Raw genomic sequence first — 20,237 nt, 5'->3', positions numbered from 1 at the left:
TTCTGCTTTCGTGCACACACAAAGGTCACCATTTCCCAGCTACACCCCCCACCTCTCCATCAACCACCCACAAACACCTCTGACCCTTCTGTTTCTAAGTCAATGCTGAAACAGAGGAGAAGGAGAGTGAGCGAGGGCACAAGGGGAAACACACCCACCCAAAGTCAGCGGCAACAAAAGGAGGCCTCAGCTTTAGCGAGATGATTTGGTCAGGAGAACAAAACGCTCAGGCCACCACCACGCAGCAGAGCCACCACGGACTGCACATCCCCACAGCCTCGCCTGTTCCCAGCCACTCAGCTGCCCCGGAGTTCAGCGCCAACAATAGGCGCTGCTCCGCTCCCAGAGGTACCAGCACACACAAACACGCAGAGGAGAGAGGGGCAGCTGAGGCCCACAGAGGAGCTGCTGCCGAAATGATCCCTGCTTTAACAAAACACACAACTGGACTCATGGCCCCACACGTTTCTACATAACTTGATGCGTAAAATGAAGTAGAGCTCACTAACCCTTACCCCTGACTAAGGCGACACTTTGGAGAGTGGGCATATTTTTCTGTGGTAGTTTTTTGTCTAAATACGTGTCATGACTAGGCATGGGCCAGTTACCGGTTTCAAGGTATGGTACGAAAAAGTCATGGTTTCAAAAAAATGTTACCGTTCCTGCGGTATGAGAGAAAGTGAAGGATCAAGGGAATAGTGTCTAAGCCAGATTTAGAGAGACTAATCCATGCCTTTGTCTCCAGCAAGCTAGACTATTCTAACGGCCTTCTCACATTCAGAACGCTGCTGCTCAAGTCCTGACTAGAACCAGTAAATATGACCATATTAGTCCAGTACTAAGGTCTCTGCACTGGCTTCCTGTCGCTCAGAGAACAGACTTTAAAACAGCTCTGTTTTGTACGAGGCTTTTCATGGTCTTGCGCTAAAGTACATCTCAGACATGTTAGAGCCACGTAATCCATCTCGGACTCTGAGACGCTCCTGGAGTGGTCTCCTGCGGGTGCCCGGAGTCAGGACTAAACACAGTGGGGCTGTGTTTCAGTTTTATGCTGCCCAAATCTGGAAAAGTCTTCCAGGAGATGTGCGGCAGTCCTCAACGTTGGCAATGTTCAAATCCAGGCTGAAAACTGTGCATTTGACAACTGAAACTGTTTTATCTGCACTCAATTTTAATTCATTTTTGATGATTTTATTGATTTTTTTGTCATGATTTTAGAATGAGGTTATGTTTTATTAAATTATTATATGAAGTGACTTTACCCTTCTTTCCGATAAAGCACTTTGAATTCCATCCATCTATCCATCCATTTTCTATGCCACCTATCCTCATTAGGGCCGCAGGGGGTATGCTGGAGCCTATCCCAGCTGACTTGGGGCGAGAGGCGGGGTACACCCTGGACTGGTCGGCAGCCAAACGTATGCACTTTGAATTGTGTGCACGAATTGTGCTCTATAAATAAACTTGCCTTGCCTTGGAGTTCCAGCACAGTAAATACGTGGAAATGCTTTGTCATGTCCTGTGTTATTCCTCGTTCACCGTGAAACCGTGCTATTTTTGCCCAAGGTTATCATACCGTCAGAATCTCATACCGGCCCATGCCTAGTCATAACCTCACCCTAACTGGTTTTGACTACAGTCTTGCTTCAATGCAGCAACTCATGCGAAGGACCTCCACGTGCTACATCACTGGAAAGGTCTCGATGACGGGAAGTGTGCTATTTATAGTGTGTAACATTCTGTGTAACTCAGTGGTGTTCAGTCTGGGCCAGCAGAAGCCCTGACCGACATTTACAACTTCAATTCTAGTATCGGTTCCATGAAGTTGTATTCCTTTAATTTATTATTTTTTTTTGTCCAATCAGATTTCAGGTTCTATGTGTTACCATATCGATGTAATCTGTCCAGGGCCTTCAGAGTCAGGAGTGCTGGCCCCCGTCAGATGCACACTATTAGCAATGGGGCTGTCTTTAACCAATTACATTTCAGATTAGCTTCACAGGGCCAGCTGGCTGGCTCTACAATAATGTCAACATTTTCCCGCCCTCTGATTTGTTTGTCACAGCAAAACTGTTTAACAGTGGCTGACTGAGGAGGATGAACTGGAATCTCTGGTGTGTAGATGTATTTTACTTAGAGGTTTGATGTTTTGGTCATGTTACTGGATAAGTATTGATTGTGAACTGCTCCAGATAATATTTTAGTGTAGAGGTTTGGAGTTGTCTGAAGTGTTTATCAGCAAGTTGTTCTATTTGCGCTTGTTACATTTGGCTTGACGCCAACTTTACAAGCACCGGCGATCACCGGTGGAAGTTAGTTACTAATGCTCCAAGTTTCTAGCAGAAATGAAAGCTTGGAGACACTCCTCCCTCGACTGGCAACACCTCGCCTTCCTGGGGAAACACACAAACCAATGGTGTCCGAAGTGTGGCTTGGAGGCCATCTGTGGACTGTGGCTCACCTCCCATAGGCTTGTGGCACATTGCAGATTTGAAATACACTGAAAACCCAGCAAAAGTGGAAAATTGTGCAAGATCACATAGCTAGACTTAAGTAAAATGTTCTTAATACAAGGTAAGAATTAAGCCAAATGCTCTAAGAAGATTCATACATTGAGATCAAATTTGCTTTCATGAGGCTATATTTAAGCAACATTTGATTATATATTCTATATTTTTTTTAAACTGTTCTTTATTATTATATTCTTTAATGGTAATATATAACATTTCCATTGCATTGGTCACCAGAGGTTTTACCACAGACCAACAACCATTCACACCTACGGACAATTTTTTTTGCCACTTAACCAAACGTGCATATTTTCGAAATGTGAGACCGTACAAACTCAACACAGAGATTTGAATCCAGGTCACCTGATTGTGCGGAAAACAGGCTAACCATTAGGCCACCATGCAGCAAACACCTAATTTCGTCAGAGTCTAAAATTCCCTTATAAACCTATTGTCATAAACAATACCTGAGCCAGTTTTGGTGTTAATTTAGGACAAGTTTTCTTAATCTGCTGCTAAAGAATAATCCAAATGAAGTTTTCAGATTGTTATTATAAAAAATAACTGATTTATGGGAAGCATATTTTTTAAAGCGATACGTCCTTTATATACGATTATTTTTCTCAGGTGAAAATTGCTGGTCAATATTTTTGCTGATCTTTTTAGGAAAAAAAAAAAATTTGGTTACAACGGGATGTGTTTTACTTTCTTGAAACTTAGGGGCTGTCCACACGGAAACTTTTTCAGGTCAAAACTGCAAAGTATTTTATCGTTTCAGCCTTCCATCCACACAGAAATGCCGTTCTGCGTGCACTAAAACTGTATTTTTTTTTTTAACACTGATTTGTCGTCGCCGTGTAGACAACCAAACTTCTACTTTCTGAAAACAATGACGTCCCCTGACCAGAAGTGACAAGCCGACACGCCAACATAATATCTGAATATTTCGAATAACATGACTCGCCCCAGTCGACATTCTCTTGATATTTTGATGTCTTCTACTCTAAACTGACTCGCAGAATTAATTCCACTTCGTTGTCAGTCTAAACTAGTCGAAGACGACAGACTTATGCGCATGCGTTCTCTTTTCTTCGGTAGTTTGGTGTGTCACGTGGTTCCATCTGCGTTTCTGTTTACGGCGCCACACGTATGTGTGCCTTGTGTATTACGTCCGTTTCACCTAGTGATGCAAATATTTACTAATTGTGTGGACACAAACTGACAAAAAGAAAAAATAAATCCCAGGAACGCTTCCGTTTTGCAAAGCATTCAAAATTTCCGTGGAACTTTTTCTAGTTCACTTTCTCCTCATAAACAAACATGTGAAATAAATCAACGTTGGATTGTTAGCAGTATGTGTAATTGTGGTTTTGTTTCCTCCTGATTATAATTTCTAAGTGGTCAGTGTTCGCCAAATGCATTAATATTTAAGTGATTATTACCACTTGCAGTGTTATTAATAATTCATTATGGTCTCGGACTATAACTCCCATCTGTCTTTGTCCTTTTCAAGCATTTTTACCAGCGCAAAACTCAAATCTACTTGTATGGGTGTTTTTATTGGTGGATGGTGCAGACTATGTAAAGTTTTTTTTAACGGCATTATCTGATCATAAAGTCTAGTGGAGCAGGGACAGAGGGCGAACCAAGTAGACGCCACATGCTGTTAACCTAAACTTCATCTGGGTCTCCCATCTTGATTCTGATCTTGAAACTACATAGACCCTCAATCCATAGCGAACACAGGAGGGGATTGCTCCAGTTGAAGACAAAACATATCTAAACAGGCTTAACCCCTGCAGTTTGCCGCAGACTGTAGAGCAAGGCTCAAGCATTTGGTGCAGCCAATGACTTGGCCTTTGCTCTCCCTCTTTTCACCTTTCACCTCTATTAATGAAAATTCCTCCCACGAGCCTTAAAAGCAGACCAAAGGAATTTTAGGCCCCCTTTTTATTTGTTTTTTTGAGAAAACCAAAGGTGGTCCAGAGGCAGGGATCAACACCCATTTCATTAACAGAGTCCCCCTTTGCAGCTCAGACAATGCTCCATTAAAAAGATGATCATTTATGGTTACTTTTCCAAAATACATAATTGATTTAGGTACAGAATTACACATTCAAAAATTTAACTGGTTACTTTTTTGAAAAAATGTCAAATATGTAAAATAGTTTGGATTTAGCTTTGTAGTGGCCTTCCGCTTGTACATTTTTTTCTCGTAATTATGAGTTTATTCGCATAATATTTGGACTTTAATCCCATAACATTGTAACGTTTTCCAAAAATTACCACTTGATGTAGTTTTGTTTGTTTCTCATAATAATATGACTTTTTTTAAAATATTTTTTCTTTACTATTTCAACTCTATGCTGCCAAAATTACATTATTTTTCCTCATAAAATTTTCATTTGTTGATGTAAAATTGTGACTTTTTTCTCTTAATATTTTCACTTTATTTTTGTAAAATTACAGCTCTTTTTTCCATTTGTTCTCATAATCATGCCTTTATTCTTTATGACTTTATTATCTTAACACTGTAACTTCTTCCCCAAAGTAATTTTCCAAGTTTTTAGTTTGTTTCTCATAATATTTCGACTTTTAAAAATAACATTTTTTCTTGTTTTTTCAACACTATGCTGCTAAAATGGCACTGTTTTTCCTCATAATATTACAAGTTCATTCTTGTAAAATTGAGACGTTTTTTTCTGGTTAGAATTTTTTTCTCTTAATATTTTCCCTTTATTCTTGTAAAATTACAGCTCTTTTTTATTTGTTCTCGTAATTATGACTTTATTCCCCTAATATTTTGACTTTATTCTTGTAAAATTATAACTTTTTCCAAATTTTCAAAAAATTACAACTTTATTCGTTGTTGGGTTTATTTTTCATAAAATGACAGCTTAAAAAAAAAGTCTTTTTTCTTCAATATTTCAACTTTGCTACTAAAATGACGTTTTTTAAAAAACTGATAATATTACGCCATTCTCATAAACTACAACTTGTTTCTCTTATTATTATGACTTTATTGTTGTAAAATTACAGCAGATTTTTCCATTTTTGCCTGTTGTTATTTTTTTACTTTTCCTCTTTTTTAATTATATTTTTAGAATGTGGCGCGGGACAGTAACAAAAAAAAACATCTGCGGGCCACAAATGGCCCCCGGGCTGCACTTTGGACACCCTTGCCTTATACTGTATGTGCATTTTAGTGAATTTATATATTTCATCGTTGCAAATGCTTAACTTGGGCAAAAAATATATCATATTTGCTTAAATATGATACATATTTTAACAATAATAGGCCACATTCTACCACGTAATAGCATGAGTCATTCATTAATATATATATTTTTTTAAACCGTGATAGAGTGAAGCCGTGAAATTGGAAGTGTGTAGTGTCGAGGGATTACTGTATATCACAATTTGACATCATTATTGGAGAGTTTCTCCACAATGCTTACGTTGGGATGCAGACGTTTATCAGTATGCCTTGGTTGTCATTCTTATGTTAAATGTCAACTCTTGCGCTCCCTTTAGAGGCTTGACTTACCAAGTAGTTGTGTTTGCACCAGCAGGTATTTTTAGAGCCCCGGGGCTCCCATTGTGTTCCACACACAGGAGCTCATCCCTCACGCTGGCTCCTGTCAAAGCGAAGATTGTTGTGGCTTTCCACGAGCGCGTGGCTGAAGACCTGTCAGCAGAGCTCAAGATGAAAGCACCCAGACATCGCTTGCGCAGTTTTTTGTTGTATTGGCTGTTTTCTCTTGAAATCTGGAACATTTCCCATCACTCAGCAAAGCAAACAAGCAGCTTTTTGTCTTCATGAACCATTTTTAAATACGATACAATTGGCAGGATTAATTGTTAATCAAACTTTAAAGGAAAACTGCACTTTTTTGGACTTTTGTCCATCATCCACAATCATTATGTGGGACATGAACACATGTCTTTCTCAGCTAAGAATGAACGTAATGGGACGCAACCATTCCGCCTATAAAGCCTTCTGAAAGAAACTCCAAAAACAGCCAACAACGCTCCAAAGAACCACTACTTCCCTACAATGCGCAACATTTTGCACACTACACTCCTCCACGCTCTCTCACTTCCTCCTTCTGTCATGTGTGATTCTTCCATTGAAACGACCCTGCCGATCTCTTCTCAAATGCACTTCTGCCGACTTGTGGCCACTTTTATGGATTAAAAGTGCTCTGAAATGTCAATGCGTTAGTGCAGAGTTGCATCATCACCTCTTTTTGCCTCTCGCGCAAAAAAAAAAGGAAAATACTTTGTTGCGATTGGGTGTTCGGGATTATTAAAACATATAAATACGTCTTCGGTATTGAATGAGTTAATCACTTAACAAGACGTGTGCCGGATTGTACGCTAACCAAGAAATGTACCGTATAAACCGAGGCAAAGTTTTGGCGTAAATTTTCAACGTTAACTGGATTAGACGCTAACCGGGGCGGACACTAACGGAGGTTCCACTGTCCTCGGAATGCTATGTTGTTATCTCTGTAAACGGGACAGCTAATGTGGCAAAGCATCTCATTTATAATGCTGACAACCTTGACAGACCTCAGTTCCACAATGATGGCTTCCTTTATAAATTATCACGCTGCATCTGCATTTTGCTGCCATCGGTACATCCTTGCTTCACGTTTGCCTATCTTTTGTGGAAGTACTCGCTTTGGGGAATTGGTTAATAGATTATTTGTCAGGCCTGTCAACATCTGCATTTGAAAATCATGGAAATCTTCTGTAAAATAATGGGGAAAATACCATCGATAAAATGCACCTGTGTTGCGGATTGAGCGACTCATTGCAGCAAAGGGGTTATGGTATGGGCAGGCGTGTTTATAATGTTACTGTTGGAAGCGATTTTAGTTGGAGAGAGTCCTATTGCTTTGTTTTTCTAAATAAAAAATGCCATTACATAGTCGCAGTATATCTGCTACGCCCCCTCAGAGGCAAACATATTGTCATGTAAAAAAATTTGACGCATTACATGGTTTCCCCATGTTCCTCAAATCAAACATATGGCATTGAGCCCCATCAGTAATTACCTAGAAGCTTGTGTAATTGCACAGAAGAGGTCAAAGCTCCCGGGTAGAGATAAAAATCCCATGTTTCCTCACTCCGTCTGACACAATGGCATACAGATGGAAAGGTGCTGACGACACAGCAGGAGGGAATACTGCTTTTTAACATCCTTAGCACACATGCCAGCCCAAAGGAATGGCTCAGAGCGGCGGCAGGCCAGGTCCTTATCCAGTAATACTACTCGACAAGAATGTAAACATGGGAAATGCTATGAAAAAAAATATTTGAAGACTGAGTGTTTAACTCACAGAATTCAGTCGCTAACAAATCAAATTCATTAACCAACTCGCCCTTTACATATAAATTTAAACCCCGGTTTCCCAATGCACCAGTGTTTGTATGATTCGTTTTTTGACAAAAATGTAACCTTGGTTTAACCTTGGTCTGTTATCATACAATGTAGCCCACAACAAACAATCATTCGACGGAATCGAGCATGTGCATTCCATCTCCTGTTGCTGCTGGGTGGCGCTGAGATGAATTCAGAAAGTGACTTAAACGCATCAGTTTTGGCAAAAAAAATTATATTTCAGGGTTCCCAAACACAAGCCCCCAAAATTCACTCAGTAGCGCCCCCTTTAAAATTTGAAAAAAAGTTTCACAGAAGATCACGATATTTGGTGGCAAAGTCAATCACGAAAGGACGCACAAAAAAGTCTCAAAAACCCATGTTCTAAAACAAACAGGAAGCCAGCCACTTTGGTTTTCGGCAGAAATTTTGGGCGAAAACCAAGGGTTGTATTTCAACAAACTAGTCCCAGGCAGTTTGACCAAGTGAGCCCAAATGAAAATCACGAATACAAGACAGACGGGCGATGATATATTGTGAACGATTTTAAGCTGTTCCATAAGATGCGGGCGGGGCGTGACAACAAAATTTGATGACGAGTCAGACAAACTGTAAAGGCTAATAACTCAGTTCCACAAGGTCAAATCTTCATCATAATTGGCACATATGACACATATGATGTTCAACGCTGTTTGCAGCTTTAATTTTTAATTGTTTTCTGCATGTAGAACTATAATTATTCTAATATTTTTGGATGGATTAATTGGATTTACATTATTTCCTACGGGAAAGATGACTTCGGTTTTAGTACATTTAGATTTTTGTCTGACCAAAGAACCCCTATGAATCATCCGAACAAAACAGTCGGCTAATTCATGCCCTGTAGCTCAGGCAATACAGTCACGACAGTTCAGAGGTTTTCTTCCTCTGTATGGGCAGGATAGTTTCAAGCAAATTACATAAGATATTCTTTGTTCCTTGGCGCGGAAACAGTGACCAACAAATTGCGCTCTACGGCAAGCTACAATACAAGAAATGGGCAGAATATCTCATATGCACTGTTATACAGTACGCAATGTTACGCAGAGACGGGTCAAGCACTACGGCCAAGCGGCCAAAAGCCGCTCAATCTGAAGCCTGTTCTCCTTCAGACGGCCCACAAGCTCATCAGTGGGCTCTGCCGTTTCTTGCTCAAGTGTGATTGGCCGTCCCTGCTGTCACTTCATGAGTACCTAGACTTGCATACCGATGTTTTGTTAGTTGGCCAGGAGTCCGTGTTCATCTGCTGGTGTAAGCTGTTAACATGTTGGCCGCTTGTTCCGCCTGCGTCACGTCAGCTAGATGCATTTTAATATCAGAGTTTTTCATTTACAATAACATTTTAATCTGTGTCTGTGTGCGTGGGCGCATGTGCGTATAGCTCTGACGACCAAATTTCGTCCATGGAATAGATACAACGTGAAACACCCTGCTTTCGTGTGAAATGTTTGGGATATTCTGCCCGAGTTTTAAGGATTAGAGCCACTTCACGCTTAAATGTCAAAACAAGCTTATATGGCATTAGGCTGCCTAATCTATATGAAGAGCTATGAGTTGCTGCATAGCCAGGGAGCAGAGAGGAACCGGGTAGAAAGGGGGCGGAGCAAGGGTGTGCTTTGCATCAAAGAACAAAGGGAGCTGCGAGGAGAGGTAGGGATGGCGCTTTGCCGTCCAGCCCAGCGGGAAGCCAAGAAAGGGGTTGGAACAGGAAGGTCAAAGGGTAATAGTCGGCTACCACTGACACTCGAGATGCACGAACACACATGTGTACACGGGCACTCCATAAATCACTCTCAGTACCTGTACTTTCTCTGGAAGGTGCTCCTTCTACTGCGTAGTATGATGCCACATTTCATCTTCTAAGCTGCTCACTTTCTTCCTCTCTGCCGAACATTTATTTACGTGACAGAAAGTTTCATTTACACCACGCAGGGGCCGGAGAACAAACGGAGGCAATTTTTCACGAGCATCCTCTCGCTTCTCCTATTTCATCCTTTACTACCGTCTCTTTTTCATGTAGGTCTCACTCAGAAGTCTGCAGTTACAGCCGCAGTAAAACACACATTTTGGAAGCTATCGCCATGACTGGAGTTGTAACAGCGCTTCAGTCAAGTGCTCAACTATGTTTAAGATGTCTAAAAAGACCCTGACTCCTTCTCGTCAATTCCAGGCAAACATACAAAAGAAAGTCATTTCAGTTGATACTAAAAGCTATTTCGTAACGGGGGGGGGCTTTTGTGATGTGTTGCCTGGTGACGCTGTTGTGCCGTGGGGGGAGGGGGAGGTCCACTGTACCAGCCTTGTCATTCAGTGAAATGATGAAAAGCTTCCCGAGTCCAAACTAATGAGAACGGTCCTAGAATCGGAGGCTAACTTGGAGGGAGGCCAGTGAAATTCACCATCAAAGAGATAACATTTAGGGGGAAAACGGGTTTCCTGAGCTGTATGGCGATTTAGAGGGGCAACGGGGAGCCCGTCCTACACCAACCCCTGACTGTGAGCTCACACAAATGGCTGTCAAGCTCGTAAAAAGTGAAATTTATGGAGGGAGGTAGCGTGGAGTAAGACAGACGCTTTATCCACCGGGAGGGCTATAAAGAGGCTTCAGTAATCACACCACCCATTGCATCGCAGTGGTACAAGTCAGAGCTCTGTTGTAGCAGCATGTGTAACGCAGCAAATTACCTCCCAACCACAAAGAGAACATCAGCGTTAACAAACACTAGTTAGGGATCTTTGTCTGGCAATCGCTTACTCAAACTCTGGGGCCGAGAAGATTGAGCCACACGTTGAAGATGGAAAATAGAAGGAATACGGCCGCAGAGCCCTTGAGTGGGGCACAGAACGTCCTCATTTGACAGGCATGTCTGTTCAGGCATGTCGCTAATGTGCTGCTGTTATTGTCATGCCTTTAGAGCAGAGGTTGATTGAACAAAAAAAAAGAAGAATGGAAAAACTAAAGTGGGTTTGGTTTGTCTGTTTCTGCCATTAATTCCAGTTCTGTGCTTTTATTTTGTTACGCTTGTTTCCTGTTTCGACTGAAAGCTTCACCTTTACTCTGGCTAGAAGGAGCTGGGAAGCGCACCTGTGTATGATTGCACTGGGCCTTCAGCTAAGTCACAAGTTTTCTTTAAAGCAGGGTGGACCAAAGCCGTGGTCCACGGCTGTTTTTTTTTTTTTTATTGGCCCGCGGCATATTCTAAAAATATAATATAAGACAACAATTAATAAGAAAAAAATACAACAGCAAAAATGGAAAACATCTGTAATAATTTTACAAGAATAAAGTCAGAATATTAAGAGAAAAAAGTTTTAATTTAACAAGAAAATGTTTTAATTTTACGAGAATAACGTAATATAAAGAAAAATAAAATAATTTTAGGAGCTTAACGTTGAAATATTAAAGAAAAAAGATGTTTTTTACAGTTTTTTTTTACAGTGTTGTGAAAAACAAACAAAACTACGAATCAAGTTTAAAAGTTGGAAAATTAAAAAAAAACAACAACAGAAGAACTGGAAAAAAACACTAATTTTATGAGAATAAAGTCAAAATATTATGAGAAAAAGCCATATTCTAAAGAGAAAAAAAGTGAATAAACTCTGTTTACTTCTTAAAATATTATATATTATTATATTGAATATTATTAGTATATCTTATTTTTTAAAACACATAATAGTATGCGGAACAAACAAAATAAAATGACTTTTTTTTTTAAACATTTTGGGAAAATTAAGTTGGCCAAAAAGTAACAATATGACAAGAATAAAGTCAAAAGATTATGTGAATAAAGTCACATAATTATAAGGAAAAAGATTACAAAGATTATTTAAGAAGAAAGTTGAAATAGTTAGAAAATTCAAAACAAAAAACAGCAAAAATGGGGAAAAAAGAAAAAAGACTGAAGTTGATACCAATAATTTTTTTTCTTGAAATACTGTATATATAACTTCTTAGCACATCTATATGTGTTGTTTTGTAAAATATCAAAGTGGTAAAGTCGCATCCTTTCATTGTTCACTATCTGGAAAACGCTTGGACACCCCTGCACTAGTATGACTTATTGTAATACTCGAGTGAAACGCAGAACGGTAAAGTCTGCTGTATGAATGTTGGCAAAGCTAATAACTGAATTGTTTAATGAACCTTTTTTTCATGCTAGAATACGACTTTTTTCACTTAATACTTTGATTTTATTCTCATAAAATTCCAGCTGTTTTTTTCATTTCTGCTGTTTTTTTTCACTCCAACTATTTCAAGTTCCTTCTTGTTAATGTCATCCTCGTAATTATTCCATTAATATTTTGACTCGTAACACTCTAACTTTTTCCGCAACCTAATTCTCCAAGGATTACAACTTTATTTGTTGTTTTGTTTGTCTCCTCAAAATATTAAGACTTTTAAAAGAATGTCTTTTTTTCTTTAATATGTCAACTTTATGCTGCTAAAATTACAATATTTTGTTCTTGTAAATTTTCTTCTTGTAATTGTGACTTTATTAATACTTTATTAATTAAAAAAAATACATTTTTTGGTCTTTTGTTTGTCTCTCATAATATTGCGACTTTTAAAAAAATATATTTTTTTCTGTAAAATTTCAACTTTATTCTACTAAAATGACATTAGTTTTCCTCACAATATTATGAGTTTATTCTTGTAAAATTGCAACTTTTTTTTCACACTAGAATGTCACTTTTTTCACTTCATATTTTGGATTTATTCTCGGAAAATGACAGCTGTTTTTTCCATTTCTGCTGTTTTTATTTTTGTTTTATGTTCCAAATATTTCAGCTTTCTTCTTGCAAATGTTCTTCTTGTAATTGTGACTTTATTCACAAAATAGTTTGACTTTATTCTCATAACATTATAACAAAATTCAAAAAATTATTTTATTCGTTGTTTTATTTGGATCTCATAATATTACCGTTTTAAGAAAAATAATGTCTTGTTATTGAACAGTTCAACTTTCTGCCACTAAAATGGCATTATTTTTCCTCAAAATATTCCAACGTTATTCTCGGAAAATTGCGACTTTTTCTCGTTAGAGTTCAACTTTTTTCTCTTAATATTTTAACTTTATTCTTGTAAAATTACTACAGATTGTTCTATTTTTGCTGTTATTGTTTTTTTTTGTGGTTTTCTTCTTAGATTATCTTTTCACAAAGTACAAAGTACGTCACGTGTTTATGTGTGAGGACAAAATGGTAGCTCTGAATGTATTTGTAGCGGCCAAAATATATTAGTGGCGGGCCGAACATGACTGAACTGGGGTCTTGAGAGATTTGCTGCGTTTTGAGAGACTTGACAGGAATATTATCCCCTACATTTGCACTTATACGACCACTGCGACATCCGAGTAACAGAAACTCAACTGACAGTTGACCACAGACCACTAACAGACCACTTTGGCGAATACAGTGGCTGGTGCTTTGTGTAATGCACACTTCTGAGATGATTCTCAAGCCGCATGTTTGACGTATCTGAATGAAAGTATGACCAAATCGCTCCTGAGCATGCTATTCAGTACATTTTCCTTTTTCAATTCAAGGACGTGCTATAAGAACCCATCCATTCAGTGAATGAACACATCTCCTTGAGTGATCGTTCAGGGTTCACATCAGTCATGGTCAACTCATCATGCTTTTCCTTCCCTCTAGACCTTTTCCAGCTTTTCTTCATTCACTGGTAATAAATAGGAAGGAACTTATCAATAGCTCAAAGGCCCCTATTTTCACCTCAGACTACGTCTGGCATGTTAAACAGTGGTTTCAAAGAGCTTAAATGATGCACGCTCTCCCCCCTATAAAAGAGGTGAGAGACCGGCAAGATCACAATAACTGGGAAACAATTGGAGAACAATTTGGCTCGAGTTTTTATGTTTCCACTCTAAAATGGCTTTTTAAGACATTATTAACTCATTGAATACCAAAGATGAAGTTATACGTTTTTATAAACCCGAACGCCTGATCCCAAAAACATATTTATATGTCTTTTATGTTTGTTTTTGCGCGAGAGGCAAAAAGAGATGATGACGCAACTCCACACTAATGGATTTCACTTCAGGGCAATTTTAAGCCATAAAAACAGCGAATTTGATAAGAGGTTGGCAGAAATCACGTGGACGGTAAAAACACACATGACAGGAAGGAGGAAGTGAGAGAGCGTGGTGAATGTAGCGTGCAGAAGGTTACGCATTGTAGGGACATTTTGACGTATGCACACACAAGCACGCAGGCATGCACACACACACACACACACACACACACACATAGTTCAGTTCCAAATGTGAAAATTGTAAGTAGTTCATGGTGTTATATTTGTAAATAAATTGGTATTTTCATGTAAAGCAAACCCTTTTTTGTGTTGTTTATGTTGGTATAGTCATAAAAGCAAAAAATATTCGTGCCACAGCGAAAGTTATGCTTGCATCTTTTCACTGGTTTTCTCCCTTTTCTAGTCGGGAGCTGATATTTTCCTGAATCTTACCTATGTTCTACTGCTCATTACTAAAGAACGGAAAAAGGAAGGACGGGAGTCTATTCTTTCTTTTGGTAGCTTCCATGTTTATAGAACATAGAATACAATATTCTGTGTGCCTTGAAAGATCAGTCAAAATAAAATGGCCGGTACAGAAGGGGTTGTCTTTTGAAAAATGGCTGGGATTGAATGAGTTCATTTAAAAAGTTATCTTCTTCCCAAATTTACTGGAATGAAAAATTTAATCTGAATTTAGCGTGTTCACACCATGGTCGGGTATCGTTTACATTCGTGATTGTCAACTGGTGGGTGGGTCGCGGCCACATCATGTGGAATGAACTATTTACAATTTTCACATTTGCAACTGAACCCTGTGTGCGCACGCGTGTGCCTGTGCGTGTGTGCGCACGCGTGTGCCTGGGCATGTGTGCGCACGCGTGGGCACGTGTGTGTGTGTGCATGTGTTAAAATTGTCTTGCAATGCGTCACCTTCTGCACGCTACACTCCTCCAGGCTCTCTCACTTCCTGCTTCCTGTCATGTGTGATTTTCCGTTCACTTGATCCCTGCCCGAGCTCTTATCAAATGCACTTCTGCCACCTTGTGGCCGTTTTTATGGTTTAAAAGTGCTCTAAAGTGAAATGCATTAGTGGAGGGCTGCGTAATCACCTTTTTTTACCTCTTGCGCAAAAAAACGCAAAAGACATACAAATACTTTGTTGGGATCGGGCGTTTGGGATTATAAAAAAGTATAAATACGTCTTTGGTATTGAATGAGTTCAACGATTATTTCATTATATTGTTTTTTTTTATTTAATTGTGAATTACAATTACTTTAAATGAAGAGATATAATGCTTAAATAATATGTGTGTTTGTGTTGCTTCAGGCTTGTTGCAGAGCACACAAAGCAGCATTGAGACACTCAGCATGTGGGCTTGTTAATACCGAGCTCAAAGGCCTGCAGCAGCAGTCCTGTAGGTGAGCATCAGATAGCTCATTACACCCATATTAAAATATGCAAATGACTTCATAGCCTGTGCACGTTCATGCACGGCAATACCCCAAAGCTAAAATGTGATCAAGGCAATATTTCAATTACAGTGTATGCATTTGTCAGGAACATCGGTCTGTAAATCAAACCTAACCCAATGGTGGTGCTGCACTTGCACTGTTACAGTCCTATGGGCTCTATTAATTACAGTACATTGTTTTTTCATCAGTAGCTTGTGGCAAATGTGGTTACATCACGGCCTCGCCTCACCACCAGCGGTTCTGCGATTGGAGAAGTTCTAACTTTCCTCCATCCTTTATTCCTGGTTACTTTCATGTTTTATCTCAGCAACTGGTGAACAACTGTTTGTGAGACAAGGCAGGCCATAAACACCGTTATTAAAACTTGCATAGGTTGTGAACCAAAGCCACAAAAAACTGAACTGTTTCCTTCAAATGTTTTGTATGTACAGTGGTACCTCGGTTTTAGTACGCCACACTTTTATTGGTTTTCAACTGATTTTTTTTTGTGAACATTTTCATATGCCATCTCAATTATCATATGGTCATACATTGTACATAACAAACCATTGCCCGCGTATCATCCGCGTATGGAATCGAGTGCCCAAAACAAAGCATCCCATGCATTGCTGACCAAGTCTATGACTGTGAGTGCAAAATAACCCACCATGGGGCCAAAAAAAAAAACTGCAAATTTCCATACTTTGATACAGAAGGTGAGAAACACGATTGAATTCCAGACAGAGTTTGTAACAAAGCACAAAGGTACCTCGCCTCCTCGCCAACAAGTCTTCAAAAAAGGTAAAAGTGATGTTAAATGTTCCTTCGTCATTTATAAGGATTTTGCATTGTTTTCTGCAAATAAAACTCTAATTACTCTTTGTGTTAATATTTCTGGGTGTCAGGAACAGATTAATTGGATTTGCATTATATCTTATGGGGAAGAAATGCGTACATTTTTGTAGGATTCGTTTTTTGTCAGACGTTTTGGAACGCATTACTACCAAAAACCGAGGTTCCACTGTATACTCTTTAACAAAGACATCAATAATGATAAGCCAAAGTGGAATGTTTTATTGCTTATTGCTTTTTTATTATGACTACAAAAAATAACCCACCATGGGGCCAAAGAAAGGTTCAAATGTCAGTAGTTTGATATAGAAGGTGAGAAATACAATTGAATTCAAGATAGAACTCGTAACAAAGTACAAAGGCACCTCGCCTGTTCTCCAACAAGTCTTCAAAAAAGGTAAAAGTGATGTTAAATGCTCATTCGTCACTTATAAGTATTTTTGCATTGTTTTCTTCATGTAAAAGTATTATTGTCTTTAAAATGTGTTATTTGTTCAGATGTTAGGGTGTCTGGAATGGTTTAATTGGATTTACATTATTTCTTATGGGAAAAATTGCTTTATTTCATACGATTCGTTTTTTGTCGGACCTTTTGGAACGGATTCCAGTCGTTCCTCGCTAACATCGGTTCGAACATCATGCCCTCCTTCTATTGCGGTTTTTCACAAATGTATTAATTAAAAATGATCACTGTTTCGTGTTTGAATACGACCTATTAGTAAATAAATATTATTGGCCCAAATTAAGCATTTTCAATCATAAAAATGGCTATAGTAATCATAAAAACTGCAGTAGTATTCTACTACACTGGCCACTAGGTGTCATTGCTAACATGTGAGTCTATGTAATGTCTTATTTATGTCTAAGACGCCTTATTTTTTTATTATTTGTGTCATTATTTATGTCAACTATATCGGGTAATACAAGTGTATAAGTGACTATGGGGTGTTATTTCATGTCTAGAGGGCTCTAATAATGATACAAAACATATTTACAAGGTTGTAAACAGGTTTTCTGCGCTCTAACTACCAAGATATTTCATTTATAAATAAGGAATCCTACTTTGCAGAAATTCACGTATCACGGTCGGGTCTGGAACCAATTACCCGTGATAAATGAGGGACGAGTGTACTCCCAAAAACCGAGGTTCCACTGTAGACACTTTCACAAAGATACCAATAATGATGAGCGAAAGTGTAAAAGTCAATGACCAAAATTAAAATCAACTTAATGCCAAAGGTTCATTTTCTACTGTATTTGATTGTTTTTACATTGCACTCTGTACACTTACATCAAAGTTAACTATGTTACAAGCAGTCTCCTAGTGTTTGAGTTCCAAGAGGTATCTCAGTGAATGGCCAAACAAAACAAAACACGAGTAATAAGGCAAAAAGACTTACTGGCTGCTTGTATCCGCGCCTTGCGGCTCACCACCAACCCAAAAGAATTCTGGGCCATACACTCGTAGTCCCCTTCATCGGACGAGTTATCGGATTTGGTCTTCAGGAAGTGGCCAATGAGGAGGGAGCCATTGATGAAGGTGGTGTGATACTGGTCCTGAGTTAGAAGCACGCCGTTGTGCCGCCATTGTGTTGTGATAGGGGGGATGCCGTCCACCTGGCAGTGGAGCATAAGGGGCTGCTGCTGTACTGCAATGATGTCACTGGGCTCCAGGGTGAAGGAGAGCTCTGCATCACATGACACACCTGCAAAAAAACACAAAATAACACTAATAACCAAACAGCAGTATAAAACATATAGTAAAATTAATATAAAATACAGCCTCTATTCCTATACAGGTGGTCCTCGGTTTACGGTGTTACATGTTATGTTTCGTTGTTACGAACGCGCACCCATAAAGCAATTAAAAACTTAATTTTGGCCCGTTATACAATAGTTATACAATAATACACTATGGGCCTGATCTACTGATATGCCACATAACGAGCGTTAACTTGTGTGAGCAAACCAAAAAAATGGCACGTGCTATTAGTGAGCTCCTATGATCGCTTGTGCAATTTTGAACAACTGCAAAAGTGGTGCCAACAGCCCTATTTAAAAGAGAATGTGGTAGCGGCTTTCACCATGGACAGTTTAGGGTAGCTGAGTGGACGTACATGAAAAATTAGGTTTGGAGCCATGGAGTTGGAGGTCTTGGTGGAGGATGCACATAAACACACTGGTGAACTCCAGCAGAGACGTCACAACATCATAATAACGCCATATTAGTCTATTTCGTCATTTAATATACATGTCTTAGACTACAACATTATTAAACAATTAAATTGACTGTTTATTAGGTTACGATAGTCATGTAAAAAATTTTCAAATGTACTGTTATTCTTCATCTCCATCATCTGTCAGTATTGCATCTATGCCTCCTTCTCGCCACAACAACCGCAGCCATTTGTGCGTAACGCACCAGTTTGCACCTGCCTTTCATCCATCCATCCATTTTCTCCTCATTAGGGTCGCGGGGGTATGCTACAGCCTATCCCAGCTCACTTTGGGCGAGAGGCGGGGTACACCCTGGACTGGTCGCCAGCCAATGGCAGGGCACATATAGACAAACAACCATTCACACTCACATTCATACCTATGGACAATTTAGAGTCTCCAAGAAACCTAACATGCATGTTTTTGGAATGTGGGAGGAAACCGGAGTACCCGGAGAAAACCCACGCACACACGGGAAGAACATGCAAACTCCACACAGTGATGCCCAACAGAGATTCGAAACCAGGTCTTCCCGATCTCCTGACTGTGACTGTGTGGCCAACATGCTACCCACTAGACCACCGTGCGGCCGACCTGCTTTTCAAACGTTGCTAAATATAGACGCAAAACTCCAACCGCAAACAGTGTCAGATTTGCTGAATCACATTGTGTGTGCAAAATGACTACATTTGCATTTGCATCCTTCTCCCAGTATTTCCCAGAACAGTGGTACCTCGGTTGACGTCCGCCACAGTTAACATGTTTTTCGGTTAACATCTATCGACTCAGTGCCCTGAGAGTAAAATGACCTGGGTGAATGAGAATATTCACAGTTAAGGTTGTTATAGTACTTTGGCTGGAAGAACAGAATTGACACTTCTCCTGCAGCTTCTTGAAATAGATTTAAGTTGCATGTCTGGAGAAGCTGCATCATCCTTTGATTTGAGTCATGCTGGGTTCTAAAGCAAGCACTGCAGCAGTTGTGGCCTTAGTAATCATTTCCATATCGACCTTCACATGCAAACAAGTAGGATGTACAGTATGCCTGTGTGGAGTATCACTTATGGCAACTCTACAGGAATGAAAAGCTTTGTGTTACAATACCTCAGGGCTGAAGTCTGCGGGGAATTCACAGTTTGAATCAGGTAATGCATGTGTAACACACACATACACTAACCTACCGACAACCTTTAACATGCGCGCTAAAACAGCTGACAACCGCCTTCATCCTGGGATCTTTTATTCTGCCGTAAAATAAACCACACTCATATCCCTGATATTTGTTTGAGGTAAGGATTTCCTTTTCGTGATCGAGCAAATGTGCCATATTTGTGGTATCTCTGTGGCCACAGACGGGCTGGCAACAATAAATAAAGAATGTAAACAGTTTAAACTGACTTGGTTCTATAAAAGAGGAGCTTGGCGGGCTCTCCGGGTATCACGTTTCAGCTGCTGATGAACTAAGCACTACCAGTCTCTGCCCCCAGGCCCTGGAATCTGGTGGAAGGGGATGGGGCTGGTGGAGGGCAGCATGGGGGGCGGGGCTGGGGGCACACGGGTCAAAACAGAAAACCTTCATCCCTGAAATTCCAGCCAGAAAATGCTTCCCATTTGGTTCAGAGGAGAAGCTGAATGAGCGCAATGATCACATCACGACTAAAAGAAAAGAGTTATTTCCTCATTCCTTTTCTCCCGTGCTATTTTTCGCAATCAAAAAGCACAGTCAGTAAAATGGACCACAGGG

The 20,237-nt window shown here is 39.6% G+C and overlaps 1 protein-coding gene across 5 annotated transcripts in view; it reads right to left on the bottom strand.

The window, feature by feature from the left end:
- Window positions 1-20,237, bottom strand: part of igdcc3 (immunoglobulin superfamily, DCC subclass, member 3) — a 143,327-nt gene that overhangs the window by 87,656 nt on the left and 35,434 nt on the right. For all 5 annotated transcript variants that reach the window (XM_054771557.1, XM_054771558.1, XM_054771559.1 and 2 more), the window contains one exon: window positions 17,677-17,982. In XM_054771557.1, coding sequence (XP_054627532.1) covers window positions 17,677-17,908 — 232 coding nt within the window. In that variant the 5' untranslated portion in view covers window positions 17,909-17,982. The remainder of the gene's footprint in view (window positions 1-17,676; window positions 17,983-20,237) is intronic.

This window comes from Dunckerocampus dactyliophorus, chromosome 3 (assembly GCF_027744805.1).
Source record: "Dunckerocampus dactyliophorus isolate RoL2022-P2 chromosome 3, RoL_Ddac_1.1, whole genome shotgun sequence".
In the NCBI taxonomy this organism is placed as follows: domain Eukaryota; kingdom Metazoa; phylum Chordata; class Actinopteri; order Syngnathiformes; family Syngnathidae; genus Dunckerocampus; species Dunckerocampus dactyliophorus.
This window is presented reverse-complemented; position numbering and strand designations above follow the sequence as displayed.